This window comes from Oryx dammah, unplaced genomic scaffold, assembly GCF_014754425.2.
Source record: "Oryx dammah isolate SB20612 unplaced genomic scaffold, SCBI_Odam_1.1 HiC_scaffold_24, whole genome shotgun sequence".
NCBI lineage: Eukaryota > Metazoa > Chordata > Mammalia > Artiodactyla > Bovidae > Oryx > Oryx dammah.
In genome coordinates, this window is record NW_024070208.1 from 24,268,967 (window position 1) to 24,286,636 (window position 17,670).

The 17,670-nt window shown below is 32.5% G+C and overlaps 1 protein-coding gene across 8 annotated transcripts in view; it reads left to right on the forward strand.

Annotated features, from left to right (window-relative positions):
* Positions 1-15,726, forward strand: part of POSTN (periostin) — a 35,024-nt gene extending 19,298 nt beyond the window's left edge. Inside the window, exons 16-23 of one of the 8 annotated variants that reach the window (XM_040267030.1) lie at positions 739-784; positions 3,695-3,775; positions 6,940-7,029; positions 7,724-7,813; positions 8,657-8,734; positions 9,120-9,203; positions 13,686-13,727; positions 14,932-15,726. In XM_040267030.1, the coding sequence (XP_040122964.1) occupies positions 739-784; positions 3,695-3,775; positions 6,940-7,029; positions 7,724-7,813; positions 8,657-8,734; positions 9,120-9,203; positions 13,686-13,727; positions 14,932-14,969 (549 nt within the window). In that variant the 3' untranslated portion in view covers positions 14,970-15,726. The remainder of the gene's footprint in view (positions 1-738; positions 785-3,694; positions 3,776-6,939; positions 7,030-7,723; positions 7,814-8,656; positions 8,735-9,119; positions 9,204-13,685; positions 13,728-14,931) is intronic. The other 7 variants (XM_040267032.1, XM_040267033.1, XM_040267031.1 and 4 more) reach the window with 7 other exon arrangements.
* The last annotated feature ends 1,944 nt before the right edge of the window (positions 15,727-17,670 follow it).

Genomic DNA, 17,670 nt, shown 5'->3' on the forward strand with positions numbered 1-17,670 from the left:
TACCCTGACTACATTGCTCTTTGTTGATTATACACCATTGGCATCATTTCTTCAATAGTTTACAATCCAGTAGGGAAGATAGGACATGTAGATAAAAGCAATAATTTTTCTATCATCAAATATTTTTGCTACAAAATATAAGGGAAAGATATTTACTTGTAAGAAATAGTCACTAATTACAATAGTTTAGGGTCTCCTTAGCTGCTGAGATGGTAAAGAATCTGCCTGCAATGCAGGAGACCTGGGTTGGGAAGATCCCCTGGAGCAGGGCATGGCAACCCACTCCAGTATCCTTGCCTGGAGAATCCCCATACACTGAAGAGCCTGGTGGGCTAGAGTCCATGAGGTTGCAAAGAGTTGGACATGACTGAGCGACTAAGCACACAGCACAATAATTAAAGGCAAAGGAATATTTGGGAATAAACACTGGGTTGAATATCAGTAGGGTTAAAGTACCTGACAACATATGAAATATTATTTAATAAACATTTAATTTGGGATTTGATATTTTATCATTTTTAAAACTCTGAGTAACAAATCCGACCATTTTTGCCATCTTGCCAATAGCAAGAAATTTGAAGGTGACATGAAGACTTCATTTTTTACTAAATGTAATGGTAGTTTCACTTCTTTAGTGAGAATTAAAAATCATGGTGCCAAGATTTTGTTAATACAGTGATGACATTTCATGTTAGTACAACGACTACATTTCATGTTACTAAATGTATTTATTTTCAGTTTGTTCGTGGCAGTACCTTCAAAGAAATCCCCATAACTGTCTACAGTAAGTACATAATGAATATTTGTCACATATATGTGACAAGATGTAAAAAAAAGAAAATAATTTTCTTTGTGTTTACTGAGATGATTGATAATCTGGTATTTAGAATTCTAAACAATGGCAAAACTCATCCCACTTGAAAGAGGGCTTGCAGTCTGGAGGAGACCTTTCAGCCTTGACTATCCTCTTTAACTCCAATGAACCACTTCTTCACTCACAGCTTGATTCAATTACTAGCATGGCAAACGTGCAAGGGAGAAAGTCATACAAACATATAGGGAAAAGACAGCTAAGATGCATTCCAGAGCTATTTGAAAATTCAAATGTGTGGAAATAGAAATAATATTGTTGAAACATTTCTAGCTCATTCCACTCTCAAGACCTCAGCTATCTAAGGGCAGACTGTCAGAGAATTCTAATGTTTATGGGCTGGTGGTTCAAAAAACTCTCCCCATTCAAAATTGGATGAAGGAACAAAAACATTGCCAGGTGATAAACCTAGAGTTTCTGGATTCCAAGGTTTCTTTTATTCCTGACTCTACCAGATTATCAAAATTAAACCTCTATTTCTTAACCATGGTAAAGGTATTTCATTTGCATAAATGTTAACTCATAGTATTTCTTATTCAGTGTAGTTTTTTCTTTCTTTGTCTTTTCCTCTTTTCCACTGCAGCTTTCAAAGCAGAAATTCTTTTCCATTTTGTTTTGACTCTACAGTTCAACACTCAAAACATATCAGTAGCTAAAGCGTTGCTCCCATTTGTACATTTATCTTGGCTAGAATTGTTCTATTTTATACTGTGAGCATCCTGTTATTTAATTAAGAAAATTTTCCTTAAGATTTACACCAGATATGGAAAAGGCATAAAGATGATGTAAGGAGCAAAACAAAATGTCTGCTCTTCTTACTGATTTCAAGTATGTGATAATGACATGGACAATCCTAGAATCAGGCCAGATCAGCACTGTTTCAAGATTTAGTTGGAAATAGTTATACTTCCACATGGTTTAAATTCCAGTCTGGAAGTATACAGTCTTATTAAAGATATATTTTGTTAAAAAAAAATCAAAAAACGTTATGAGCTCTATTCATCAGAAATGCTATGTCATCTTCCTCCATAAAAATTATGTCTGCACTACATTTCCCTACTTTATCCATGAGAGGTTCACCATTTTCTCTATATATCAATGCACTATTTTGCTTACAATGACCTAAAATATTATAATTCCTTTATTTTCCTTTACTTACATTGGATACCTACTCACAGAGAATAATCTACATTTTATGAAATTATGCAAGTCTAATGAATCTTGTCTACCTACTCACAGCTCTTGAAAGAGCTCTGAGATTTACATTCTGATGTGTAATGTTTCTTTAACTCCTCTCTGACGTGTATGCTGTTACTTGGAAGCATAGTTCAGATAAAGGTTGAGACTAACTAAACCAAAGATTCCATTTTCATGTTCCTTTATTGACCTGTCTCTAAAATTTCTTTGTCTTATTATGTACTATTCTTATCCCCCAAATACCTTACATATTAAATTGTATGGGGGAAAAATGCTCTCTAGTATATGTTGCCAAATATATGACATTTGAGGTGGAGAGGAATAAAATCAGTATTTAATCTTCATCCTTTGACCTGTCAAAACTATTTAAGTATTCAGAAAAGCAAAACTGAAGCAGAACTAGGAACTAAATAAATATTCTAAATTTCAAGTTCCTTAACATGAAGTGTATTTTTAAGCTAAAGCTAATTAACCCATTCTGATAGTAGCAGCAGAGACCTCTATGGATTTGACCTTCATGGAAAGGTTTCTCTGTGGCCAGACCACCTGTGGAATGGATAACTGGGCACACCAATTTGATATATTTCAGAGTTTCATAATTTGAGATCTCAACATGTTAAATCTGAAATAACTGAAACAGTCACAATTAAGCCCTGGAATCCATATTAATTCAAAGAGTTGACACAGATACAAATTTCAAACACCTGAAGTGAAAATGTGACAGAAATCCAAATGTACTAACATCTTGCCTCTAGTGTGTCAACACAATCTGTTACAACTGCACAGACAGCTTTAGTTCCTTATCTGATGACTCCGTCTTTTAAGGCTGTAATTAGAAATGATAAAAAGTCAGTAGCTCTGGTATCTGACTCCAGAAGCACACTTTCAGTTAATCTATGCAATCAAAAGCTGACCAAATGGTTGGCTACTATTTTCAATATATTTTGCACATAGTTATTTCAGTTGAGTGGATAACATACATTCAAAATAGATAGCTTTCAGTTTAAAAATGATGATGAAAATTATAGTCATTTTAGCCTGTAACAAATATTTAAATATATGATCATATCATATTTGTTGCATAGAGCTCATGGCTGGCTGACTGAAAAAATCCATTTTTAAGTATTCTGAACTAATTTTTTTTTTAATTTTCCTTTCTATGTCACTGTCATCAAATGCATGAAAAATATTTCAAGTCTTTCTCTTTCAATGTCTTCTCCTAATTGAGAAAGAACCCAGCAACGCAATTTAAGATATTATGAATTGTATGAAATTAATCATGTTTATTTGTCTTTGTTGCTATGCAGCCAGTATTTTCAAGAAGTACAAAAGAAGGTAAAGAGCTTTAGTGCTGCAGTTCAAACTTGTAGATTTCTAGGTAGAATTCCTCACATAGAAAGTATATATTTCACTGGAACAAATCAAAGTCACTGGACTTCAGAGTTCATCTGGACAAGAGAAGATACTAGATAATTATTATGAATTATTTCCTGTATGTGACTGCCTGAACATATTACCATATCTGATACCTCAGTACCCAACAAAGACCAAAGGGGAAAAAAAGACAATTTCATTCAGGTTGTTTTTATGTAAGCATCATTTATGTTCCACTTTCTATACTTTCAGCAACTAAAATTATAACCAAAGTTGTGGAACCAAAAATTAAAGTGATTGAAGGCAGTCTTCAGCCTATTATCAAAACAGAAGGTAAAAATCAATGTATACATGGTTCCTTAAAAATCCATGTAATAGACTGATTTCTATGAATGTATCTACATTCTTTTTGAAACTAACATGCTAAATATTTCCATATTGATGGCATGCTCATTTAACAGCAGAATGCGGAATGCAAGTTTATTTAGAAGAGTAAGTGTGCATTCCTAATACCTTCAGTACATTTGCTTGTATTTGATTTCATTTGAACTTAATTTGCCATTGCATTAGCACTAGTACCCAGATACTCACTAAAAAAGTAAATTCTGAGCTTTCTTCCCTGTACCTGGACTCTTTCAGAGAGTGTACTCTTTATAGCTGTGTTTCCAGTCTCCCCCATATCAATCTCTTTCATACTGTTATAAGGTGCTCCAAAAAAGTGCACACATTTTTTCATTCAACAGACTCAGAGAGCACAGAAGCTGTATATTGAAGAAAACTTTTAAAATGTACATCCACACATGATATACTTTTTAATTAAACCACTAGGAACAGAGGAAATAAGTAGTTGGAACAATGAATCAAACCTTAGAATCCTTAATTCCAGCCTTGAATGTGTGTGTATATTTTACATATTCTTATATATAGTATTATATATTATTATATGTATACATATATAATACATTAAGTAGGCACATATACTTATTTCCTGATGTTTCATACTGGAATATTAAATCAGGTCACTTTTCTCTCTACCCCTACTGTCTGTGTTAGCCAACTGAAATATTTCCAATGCCCCCTTCATTTCATGTGTTTTAATAACTTCCAAAGGATCAGATCTTAAGAATTTTTATGTCCAAGTCTAGCCATCTTAATGTGGTGACTGGTCACAGAAAAAAGACCAGGTTATCTTTTCATTATCCTGAAAGAAGAATAGAACCAGTCTTCAAAAAAAAAAAAGAACAGATTATCAAGTCAAATATTAAGAAAACTGTTACTGTAATTATCTTTGATTTGGGAATTTCTTCTCATTTTATGAATTGAGATGGCAACTTCCTAAATACTTTTAACTCCTCTAAAATTGAGTCATTACTTAAAACTTAGACATTGGAAGTATGTATGTTAAAATGTATATCCTGGTAGTTATCTATATTTTTATACTTTCTTAAAACTTAAAAGTTGAGGTATTTGAAATCTGTGCTTTAGAAAAAAAAAATACTGTGCCTATTGTCATTTGAGCATTTGATTGCTCTTGTATAGTGATGAAGAGAACTTGGGGACTTCCTTGGATGTTCAGTGATTAGGACTCAGTGTTTTCATTGTGGTAGCCCAGGCTTTATCCCTGTTTTGAGAATTAAGATCCTGCAAGCCATGTAGCATGGCCAAAAAAAATAAAGTTAAAATAAATAAAATTAGGTTGTTTAAAGGGAGAGAATTTGGTGCCTTAAAAAGTTAAATCACAGAAATTTTTGTTTAGAAAATATTTCTTGATCATTTTAATGAAGAAATAAAATGGTCTTTAATATTAAAATTCTTGTACTATTCTTTTAAAATTAGATTCCCTAAAATTGTGTATAATCACTTGCACACATCTTCTTCAGTAGAAATCATTCAGATGCACTATTTTTATTTTCCAAGATTCATCTCTTTTCTTTCAAGCCTCTTTCAACCCATCTACCTTCCCAGTCTGTATTACTGTTTTTTCAATTAGGAACACAATGGAGTATCAACTCTATTTGGGTTCCTCCTATGAAGGGAACTAAGATGAAAAATGGGATCATGTCACCTGTGCATTAACAACTCTTCAGTTAAAAAATTTGGAAAGAGACAAATATTAATGCTTGCCTGGCAGCCATCTATAATTATGTCATCCTAGGATTGCTATTGGCATTTCCTTCTCACTGTTTAAACTTTTGCTGATTCATTGGTAACTCTTGAATTCTTACTACATATATTAGACTCCAATTTAGGGTGTTTCTTAGAAAAGCTACTTAAACAAATTTTAGAATTAGGAATAAATCAACTGAAATTCAATTCAATAAATACTTATTGTACCCCTCCTGTGCTGGCTATTTTCCTAGGTGCCCGCCAGAGTAAATATGAAGAAAAAATTTTTGGTAGCAAATTCCTGCCTTCATAGAACTTAAGGGTGGAGGATGTTTCTCAAATGCTAGTTGAGGCTCTTCTAAAGAAATGTCTCCTTGGATATTTTATTAACTCATTTCCTGCTCTTAAACTCCTTAACTGTTCTTTCCCTTTGAAGTTTCCACACCTTAAAAACTTGGCCTTATGTTGGCCCATAGATCAAATATTATGGTGTGAAATACTTATTGTTTGAACCAGCTGTACTCTTGTTTCATTATTTTAGACCTTCCTAGACCATTTAATTCTGGGTAATGGTGTACATTGACAATTTCTGGACAAACAAATAAACCTTCTCAAAGATAAGGAAATATAGTTCCATTCAACTGTTAAAGGGTGTTACTGTATGAGTTAAATGTACTGAACTTCTCATCTAATGACTATGTAGTAATGTAGTAATCAGCTTTCTAACATTCAAAATGATTTTCTCTTGGAGCAAAATCATTTTGCAAGTCAAATGTAACACAACTTTTGCATTTGAAGGACTGTTTAACTATTAATTAGTAAATATTTGCAGCATTCACATAGAGAAGGTAAGTACTCCCATTTTCCAATAACCTGAAAATCGTATCTTAAAGGTAGGCATAAAGTTGGGCTTTTTTGATGTTCAATTATGCCCATTAGATAAAACATATGATACGGAGTAGTTAAAAACTAAATTTAAAATGTAATAAGAAAAGCAAGTAATAGACATCAGTATGGTAAAAGTAAGATCTACACTAGCTATCATTAGAGCAACTGAAATTTGTACATACTGTGTGATTCACAAAGTATAGTCATATACAACATTTTGTGTGAACAGAATTTATAACTGAATAAATGAATCAATTAAACATTCGTTTAAATGCTAAAGCTGATGAAATTCATTTTAGTAGCACACTAATAGACCCAGGAGTCATTTGTTCTCCTAAATACTACTCAATCTGAAGACAATGGGAACTGTTTAAAACCGATTTCATAAAACCTGAAAGTACTTTGACATTTGAGCAACACCAGTGTTGAAATAAATTTCCTGTTCTGGTAAATTTAAAAGACTGCATTAACATGATAATTTGTCTCCTAAAACGATGCCTCAGGACGCACAATACCAAAGGTCAAAATTGAAGGTGATCCTGAATTCAGACTGATTAAAGAAGGTGAAACGGTAACTGAAGTGATCCATGGAGGTGCGTTCTGTTTCCCTAGCCTACTTAGGATCACTGTGAACATTTTGAAATTGTGCTGGTTTAAATATGTTGAATATCTGATGTTTTCTCTTGATTTTTATACACATTGGTGAAAAGCTTTTAATAGTTATGGATTCTTATTAGCCAATCAATTAAAATACAGTTTACCTTTTAATGGATCTAGTTGGATTCGATTTTACCGTTAAATCACCAGGTCCAACAAAACCATCCTTACTCTGCATATGCAAGGATGATTATGAATATAATGAAAACAATCACATCAATACCAGATAACATGTTGGTCTTAGAAGAAAGAATGAAAATTCTATAAGACTAATAAGCCATAGCTTGGACTTTTTATAAGGTTCCCATTCTAATGATGTGTAATTCCTTGGATTCTCCCTAAATGCTCATTGCACAGTCAGGAGACAAGTATGACATGGAGTGTTAGCTTGACAGTTGGCTCTCTCCTTTACCCAAGATTCAGGACATGACTACTAGCTTTTAGACCTCTATTATCTGAATTTATTTGAGATATGTTCTCCAAATGATTATGATTGATTTCTAAATGGTATTACTGTGAGAAATACATTTAATCAAATGTACATTTAATACATTTGATTAAATGTCTAGCTTATGGCCATTTACACACCATACAAGGACAAATCAAATGCATTTTTCTTCCCCAATTTAGAGCCAATTATTAAAAAATACACCAAGATCATTGATGGAGTGCCTGTGGAAATAACTGAAAAAGAAACAAGGGAAGAACGAATCATTACAGGTAGTCTTTAATTCAATACTATAGAACACTGTGTGTGTGTATATGTGTGTGTGTGTGTGTGTGTGTGTGTGTGTGTGTGCATTCAATGCAACCCTGTGGACTGTAGCCTGCCAGGTTCCTCTGTCCATGGGATGCTCCAGGCAACCATGCCTGGATTACAAAGAGCAAATCCCATTTAATCCTAAAATATCTCTATAAGAATTACTAAAGACGCTTAAGTCATTTTCATGGTGGTTACTGAAGTTATTCATTTCTTTTTTGGTAGAAATAATACTAACTCTAAATATATAATCTATGTTTTTCTCCTGAATTGGAAATTTGGGAGCAAATCTATAAGTATGTGTTTTTATTATGAATACACATATGTATTATATAATACATTATCTTCACTTTGCTATTTATTGAGTTACTAAATCTTAAAAGAAAAACCATTCCCTCCTCTGAATGTTCCATTAATCTTAAGGTCTACACACCAAACTATATGTAAGTTAGTATAAAACAATTTATAAATAATTTCAGTAAACCTCTGTATCAGTTTGCCACCAATGAATTAGCATAAAATTCTGAATTCAGCTATTTTACAAATATTTGTCTAAACAAGCTGTCAGCAACTATGGCCCATGCCATCTTTTAATACTTATGTAAATAAAGTTTTATTGGAACATGATGTGACCATTCATTTATACAATGTCTATGGCTATTTTCACACTACAAGGGAAAAGTTGAATAGTTGCAACACCAACCATATGACCCATAAAGTCTAAATTACTCCCTATCTAACTGTTACAGAGGAAGTGTGCCTACCCTTGTTACAGGTCTTTTTGTAAACTATCTTTCCTTTAGGTCCTGAAATAAAATACACTAGGATTTCAACTACAGGTGGAGAAACAGAAGAAACTCTGAAGAAATTGTTGCAAGAAGGTCAGTATGTCTAGAAAAATCAGAATGTGACTTTTCTTAAGCTATCTATTTATATCAAATTCTAAAATAATCTTTGAGGCCTTTTACATTTTCTACTCTATCTCACTCCTTTGTTCTAGTTCCATACCAACACAAGAAAAAAATCCACAGATAGGGAATGAAACTCAGATGATAGTCATATTGATGGGTTTGCTCTGTATTTGTTATATACTGTTCAACAACTTTGTAACCAAATTGGCTTATCAAAAAATAGCACTAAAAACCAAGAAAGAACCAAGTGTTGGTCTGGAATTTATTGTTTGGCAGATGCCATTATGTATCGCATCAAATCTCCAGCCTTTTTATTACATAAACCAATTTCTGCTGTAAACATGTATCCTCTCAGAGGTCACCAAGGTCACCAAATTCATTGAAGGTGGTGATGGTCATTTATTTGAAGATGAAGAAATTAAAAGACTGCTTCAGGGAGGTTAGTAAAAGGGAAACAACTAACCCACTTAACAGGTTCTGATAACTGAGTTCTTCAGCTTTTTAAAGACTGAGCATTCAGGTTTGTTTGTTTTTTAATTAGGTTAAAAAACAGCATCAAGTCTGTCTTAACAGATTGATTGGGTCAATGGTGACTAAAGTAAGAGGTATAAAGAAAGAATTACTAGCTTAAACAGTCTTTAAAAAGTTCGGTGGGGAGCAATGAATATTTTTTTGCTCTGATACAGACAACTGTAAGGATATTCTTAGTATGTGAAAGAGGGTGCTTTTAAAATTGGTAATTATTAAAAGAAGCCCAAATTGAAATAATTTTTCTATTTTAAAAAATGTATTCACTGCCCCCACAACCATAATAAAAGGCATGTTTATGAATTTTTTAAGTGCATAGAACTAGCAAAAAAAATTGCATTTAGCAATTTTATTTTCCAAAACTACATTCTCAGGAATGGGTTATCTGTTTCTTCTAACAGTTCAAGTGATAATCTATACCTGGAGCTGTAAATTATTTTGCATATGAAATTAATTTTAATCTTTAAAATATGGAATGTTCTCTATGGCATTAAAAGGACCTACTTTTAAAAGGAAAGAAGAAAAAGAATTCAAAATCTTACACAAGCTCTCAATGGTAATTACTCAGAGAAGTTTGACTAAACTAATTTCTAATTCATTTTATTAACAAAAAAAGTACTTAAGAAATTGTTTTAGAGAAACAAGAATTTAAATTATCTAGAAAAATCAAATATGTTCTTTGAAATATACTGTGAATTAAGAAACACAACTTAAATTTAGTGTTTATCCAAAGTATGGTTCCCATTAGCTTTTATGCTTAAAATTTTAAAAATTATAGTACTATGTCCAAGAAGTTGTAATTTCTGTTGGGACTGTATCTATATTTAGCAATTATTCTTTATTTTTACATAAGCAGAGTCTCTTACATAATATTGATACTGTTCAGCAATAGTAAAAATAAATAATTTTTTTTGAACCAGTGATTGAATTTCCCCTCAATAGAAAAACGTGTGTCTGAAAAATACAAGACTTCCTTTCAGACTGCTGGGAGTATATGACACTCCCAAAGCCACAGTAGACCAGTTTCCTATAAGCTATAACACAAAATTGACTCATCTACATCTAAATGCTTACACTCTACTAGAAAAAAGGTGGAGATTTGAGTGAAGAAATGCAGATATTGTGAAAATTAAGTTGAATTCTTTTTTTTTCAGTCCTTGCCATAGTAAGCAGCTTTGTAGAATGGCAGTGCTTTTTAGAGAATGAACCAACTAGTAGCTGCACTTGTATCTATTGCTTTAATTTATTTAGACTTAAACTTCAGGTAAGTATGTTTTCCTCCCCTTCAATACGCCCCTGTCATCAAGTCCATTATAAGCAATGAACTGAGTTTTGAAGAATAACTTCGGCCAAAAGAAGATAATACCTGTTACAAGAATAAGATAATCTAATTTTAATCAATAGAAATAGAATCCTTCTTTAATTCTGGTTTCTGTACATCCCAGAGGCTGATTCCTTTATCTTCCAGTGTTTGGTTTCTCTACATACTTATAAAGCATTCATTTTGTCAATGTCACAACATAAATTTAATAGTTTTTTTAAAAGATGTTATATTTTATATTGGAGTATAGCCAGTTAACAAAGTCGTGACAGTTACAGATGCATACACAGCAGAGCTGCGCCGTAAATATACATGACTGAGCCACACATATACACGTATCCATTGTCCCCCAAACTCGCCTCCCATCCAGGCTGCCACATAACATTGAACAGAGTTCCATGTGCTATACAGTAAGTCTTTGCCACAGCATAAATTTTTATCAAAACATTTCCAAGGATTCTTTTCTCGTAAGGAAGACAATATAAGTGGTATAGTTACTATACCTGGACATTAACTGGACATTCTAGTTTTCTTTTTTCCAGCCCTGTAAAACCATTGGGTCAACACTAAGTAACAAGTGTCCTCTTGTCTAGATCCCAAGAAACACCAATGAAGCTGGTGTGAATAAAGATTATGTCATGCAAGACAGGCTTTTTTTTTTCTTTCAGAATATTGATCTATAGAAACTATGGTCTTCATCTCAAAGCTTGTAGTTTTCTATCTGAGCTGCTCATTTTATGGTACATACAGTACATTTTGATGAATTGAATATATTCCTCAATCATTTAGTTCATGTTTATAAACTTGGTTAAATGGTCAGTTGGGTACTAATATTATGATTTGTTATTGAAATACTTCAGACGCCTTAACTAAAAATTCTTCTCAAAAATGTGTACAGTTGTTCACTCTTATCTTAAATAGAACTACATTTACTGAAACTACTGAAGTAATTAAGGGAAAATTGCAGAAAAGTAGACTATGGAGAAAGGAACAACAACAAAAAGCTGTTTGAGGTTTTGATAAATCTGCCAGTATAACATTTGAAGATTTACAGCCTCTGTATAGAACAGAGGATCAGGTCCTAGGTCTGGCTTTCAATCTGGGCTTCCACTTGAACTTAAGTAAACTGATGTGTTTCTGTCTTGTTTTCCTAATCTGGGAAGTGGGGATGGTAATGCTACCTACAGAAAAATAAACCAATATATGGACAGCACTTGGAATAATGTTCACTGCATAATAATAATGTCCTCAGTGATGTTAGCTACTATCAGGATTATGTCAATTCACACTAACATGGTCAACAAAGTAATATTTTATGCTCTACTTTAAATTTACAAAGTCATAGCTATGTAAAAATACAACAATCTTGCAGATAATTGGGTGGAAACACTTTGTGTGTTTAAGGAAACATGGTGGGGAGGGGCATTTTCGTGGGATCATTCCAATGACTGGTTTACCTTAACACTTTTGCTTCTCTAAACACAACATACAAGTGTCATTCAGTTTGAAATTGTAGAGAGACACTGAGAGAAAATCTGATTTTCTGCATTTTAATTAAGCTTTTCTTCAAGAGATATTTGTTTGCTACAGTGAATATTTCTTATTTTGATTTTGTCATAGCCAAATAGTAATAAATTAACAAGTTAGGTAATTAGATGTGCATTAATCCGATGCTGCCAAATTTATAAAAGAAAATTGAGTGTAAGTGCTTGTTTTCAAAAGTAATGTTGAAATCTTGTTTTAAGTTGCATGATAAGTGCTCTTTGGAATTAGTAAGTCCATTTTATACAATGATTTCCATCTTTTCTTGACAATATTTCCATCTTTTCTTGACATTTTTTTGTGACCAAATAAACCTGAAGTTAAGGAAAATATATCAGTTGGAGCATACTCATAATTTAGACTTTTCTATCTCACCTAAACTCTCCCCTACTATCCAATCTGAGGAGGTTTTCCACAGTTCTACATTTTACTATAGTATTAATGCATATGATAAATGGTTATGTAACTTATATCCAGGCAGAATAAAAAGACATGCTGGAAATGTGCTATGTAGACAGAAACATAACTCTTCAAAAAATACTTAATATTTCTTTTTTTTTTAATTCTTGACATTATATAGCCAAAAATACTGTTGGTGATAGTTTTTCATGTCTTACTTTTATGAGATTTCAGAGAATTGAAAAAAATATATTTATATATCATAGAAAAATTTTGACTTCATTGTTGAGTACAGATAATATATAAAAATCGAGAAGTCAAACTCTGGAGAAAAAATAAAGAAGGCAAGCAGAGAAGCGAAGTCTCTATAGGGACCATATTTATTCTTTGATCTCAAATGTCCAACAACAGAATGAAAATGTGAATTTCAGTTGACCAAGTAGTCTTGTCAATAAGTTAAAAGAAAAAATGAAGAACTGGGAAATATTTTGCAAAATATTGCATTGTATGAACACTGCATTGTTATGAACACTTGAAATTCTAAAATATGAGCTCTTGTCATTTTTAACTATTTAATTTTTAAATGGTCTTGTTGGATTGGAATTCAATTCAGGAATTGAATTGGTACAAACTTCTTGAATTGCTTATTGGCATATTTCACATATTAAAAGTTAATCAAAATTAACTTACAATGAGAATTTTACAGAGGCAGAAGTCTGATATATCACAAATAGGAATGACTAGGAAAAAAATGAGTGCATAACTCTGGGAATATACTTCTGCTAAACTTCATAGGATGTTAGATATCCTTTCATCATAAAGTGATGCCTTTTATAAAAAGGATGAAAAGTAAGTCATGTAAGTCACTTACTCCATGCAAAAATGGAACACCATCTGGGGCTCCACATACCATAATAAAACAATATGTTTTGCAAAAATAGTAAACATTCATTATGACATAAGGAAGACAAATGTCTGTTGTCAATGCCAAAGTCTCACTACTCCAGGAGAAAATCTACATGTTTAAGTGATGTTTATTTAAAACTTTACACTTTTCTGCTAAACTGTGTTTTCCTGTCTCATGTTAGTCATAATTTCAAAGTATTTTTAACTACAAATGTTTAATTTCAGACACACCTGTGAGAAAGATACAAGCCAACAAAAGAGTTCAAGGTAAATATATTGATTATGGTGATTTGCATAAGTGGCACACCTGTTACATTAAGACAAAACAAAGGAGAGTATTTTAATATACTTTATTTTAAGCAAAGTATTTTGATGATATGAATCAGAAAATAAATCTTTCATATCACTCACTATTAATAAAATGTAAGAAAAGCAAACATTAAAGGAAAGAAAATTATACTCATGTAAACTGTTATATATATTGAATCACTGGGGTAGATTAAAGTAGAGTTAATTTGAAAAGAAATCTTTGAATACCAAAGTTGAGTAAAAATAAGTTGCAGGTATACCAGAACTCTGTGAAACTATTATTTAAGATGAGGTTGCAGTTTGAGACAAAAATAAATTCAAAGCTATATATACTGTACACTTACAGGAAATGATTAATATATCTATGTACAAAATGTTGATATAATGTGTAGGTTATATACATGTATATATCACCTATGCACTATAACTTTCTTTATAACTTCATTTATGTGCATTTTCTCATCTTCCACTTAGGATACCTTATATTCTGGTACAATCAAATATCAAAGATTTCCTCTATGGAACTTAGAATTACATACTAATAGTCAAAAGAAATTGCAAGGCCTTTCTATAAAATGCATTTATAGGCATATCTGATTTTAATCTAGTCCAATATAGACATTTGAAACTAAAGACTCAATTGTACAAATAATTTTTAAGTGAAAACTTTATCATGGATTTCTTTTAAACATGCAAAAATCATCCAAATTTTCTAAGGAAATAAAGCATAACTTTATTATGTTCATATACCTTTGATCAAAAGATGACTTCGTTTCATCATAAACAGAATATTATTAAGAAAACATAATTTAACATTTATTATAATAAGAAATAATAGTCTTTTATAGATATAATTATGCATAAAACGGGGCTTTGCTGATGGCTCAGTGATAAAGAATCTGCTTGCAACAGAGGAGATGCAGGTTTGATCCTTGGGGCAAGAAGATCCCTGGAGGAGGGCATGGCAACCCACTCCAGTGTTCGACTGGAGAATCCCATGGACAGAGGAGCCTGGCCGGCTACAGTCCATGGGGTTGCAAAGAGGTGGACATGACTGAAGCCACTGAGCATGCACCCATACACATGAGTAAAATATCATATTGGTAAACACTATAATTTCATCCTATTTACAGTCTATATTTTCTGCCTTCTTCCTAATCAGCATCTAGAAGACGATCAAGGGAAGATCGTCCTCAGTGAAAATCCAGACAGCAGACAACAAAGTTTATACAACCCTAAACCAACAACCCAGTCTTAAAGGGAAAATATGAAAGCCACTTTGATGTGAAGAAATGAGCCAAGACAAAAGAGCAATTGTTGAACAATTCTGAATGCAGTAATTTTTTTTTTCTGAATGAGAAACATGAGAGAGATTGTGGGTTTAGCCTCCTGTGGGATAGAATCTGAGGGAAACATAACACCTTACAGACTTTTACATCTTGACATGAAGAGTTCCAGCTGACTTTGGAATCCACGAGAGAAAATCCTTGTCACTGGATTCATTACAATTCAAATCTCTGAGTTGTGACCTGTTATCCCATTGAGAAGATTGAACCTTGAATTTACATATGGAGAGATAAAATGCATGCAAGGAGTTACCTCTCCATGGGAAATGGGTAAATAAAAATGGGTGCTCAGTATTAAAAAATGACAAAACCAAAATTTTACATCAAAAAGCTTTGCACATTTCTAATAAAATGTGGGTTTACTGGCAAATTATGTTATTTCTACAACTAATTTTGTACTCTTGAAATGTTTGTCTTATGCTTCTTGCAATACATATTTTTTATCTCAAACATTTCAATAAATCCATTTTTCAGGTATAAAGACAATTATTTCAAATGGGTAATTCAAAAAAACTCAAGGTTTAAGTTAATAAGAGGTTTGGACTTGGAAACAGGACTTTATACCTCTTTTTTTATATATAACAAATACTCATTAAAGGAGATTGAATGAATTTAGTGTTTTTTGAATTTTTAAAACTATTAGATACATAAATAGCTATCACACAATGAAGCAATAGTTAAATATCAACTGAGTATATAATATAACCCCTGAACTGTGCTAAACTGTGAGGATTCAAAAGAGGAATGAGACAACTACTGTTTTCAAAGGGCAAAAAGACAAACCAGTAACCCACAATGTACCATGGACTGTTAGAGAAGAATTAATGGCACTACACAAACACTTCAATTAATTATTCCTAGGCTTAGGCTAACTTAAATGGAGCCAAAGAGATGTCTTTAATGAAGACTTGAAGTCACATAAGTGTCCATTTCATGACAAAAAAGAAAAAGAAAACTATTTGTTTTCTGAGAATGATAGAGAGATTTGTTTGATCTACTCAGATCTCAATAAATGTCATCCTTATCTTGGACCAGAGATAAGAGCAGGTAGGGATCAGAATCCATACTGCTGAAAAACCAACTTGTCATAGCTTAATAAATTATACCATGTGTTGAATTTAGCAATCAAAAGACTGTAAAACTGAGGAAAACCAAAACAAAGATATCTCTTGGGTCAGAGGCTCAGTACTAGAGTACTGCTAAAGGACCTAGAGAGATCTGAGGTAGCTGAAAAGCTTTGGTTCTTTGAGCAGCAGTTGAGGTAAGGAAGTGAGGTGTTAAGTTCTAACAGTGCCACTGACTGAAGAATTGCTAGATAGCATGGGTTTTCCAGAATGCTTTCTAGTTTAGATAGTGGTGATATTTATGCACAGCACTTAAGAGCCCTTGCCAAGAAATAAAATGTCCTACCAACTCAGTACTCAGCTGGACAGCCCATTGCCATGACTTAACCAAAATGATTCAAAGGAGGTGGTTATGTAAAGTGGTGCTGGTGGAATATACTAAACTAATATCAAGATAAATGGCTGTTCTAACCAGAGAGCATATTGTTACTAACCTTCTGGAAGATCACAGGTTGACTGCATAGAACAAAGAGTACGTGGATTCATTCATTTCACTCCCTTCAGGGTTTGCTTTTGATAATGAGCTGAGTATTGCATGCAGAGTTTGCTTTTGAACATGGTCATCATAGACAGCAGAGATAAATTTGAGGTCTTTTTAAAGACTGGCCCTGCTTTTTAAACATTTTTTGTACCATAGTAGAAAAAAAAAATAGTATTTGCTAAACATACATACAAAAATCTAGCATATCTCTGGTAAAGGATAGCCAACTGATACATGTCAATATATTTAGAGATAAAATTTAAAGATAAATTATTGATAAAATAGAAATAACAATACAAGTAAAATGATATAAGGTTAAACTGTATGAAAATAAATCATTTAAAACCAAAAATAAAAATTTAAAATAGATAAATAATAAATAAATATCCTACCAGCTACAGCATAGTCTATGCTTTTATACACAATATTTATTCCTTTAAAAATTCTGAAGAGTTTTATTATCTCCAGTTCTATACGAAAAACATGAGGCTCAAGGACTTGTATCACTTTTTAAATTTCTTTTGCACTGTACTCTTACATCAGGCCATCACTCAGCTTACCACATGTTCATTACCCAACAAGCACAACTTGAATAAAACACACTTGTTTTTTGAAATTGTGCTGACTCTGCACTGCTTGATTTCAGCTTTTTTTCTAACCATCCTCTGCATAAGTAGCATTGAATTTAAGTTGAATTTTAAAATAACCCTTTCTAGTTAAGTCTGGTGTACAAGGTTTTCTACACTAACTTTGAGAAATAAAGCTCTATAGAGATTCCTGTTGAGATCATGGTATCCAAGCAGCCACTGATCTACTTCCCATCACTACAGATAACAGCATTTTCTAGACCTCTATATAAATTGAATCATATAGTATGCACGGCTTCTTTTTCTGGCTTTCTCTTACATTAATATGTAGGAGTAAAATGGTAGGATCATAGGAAAGATATA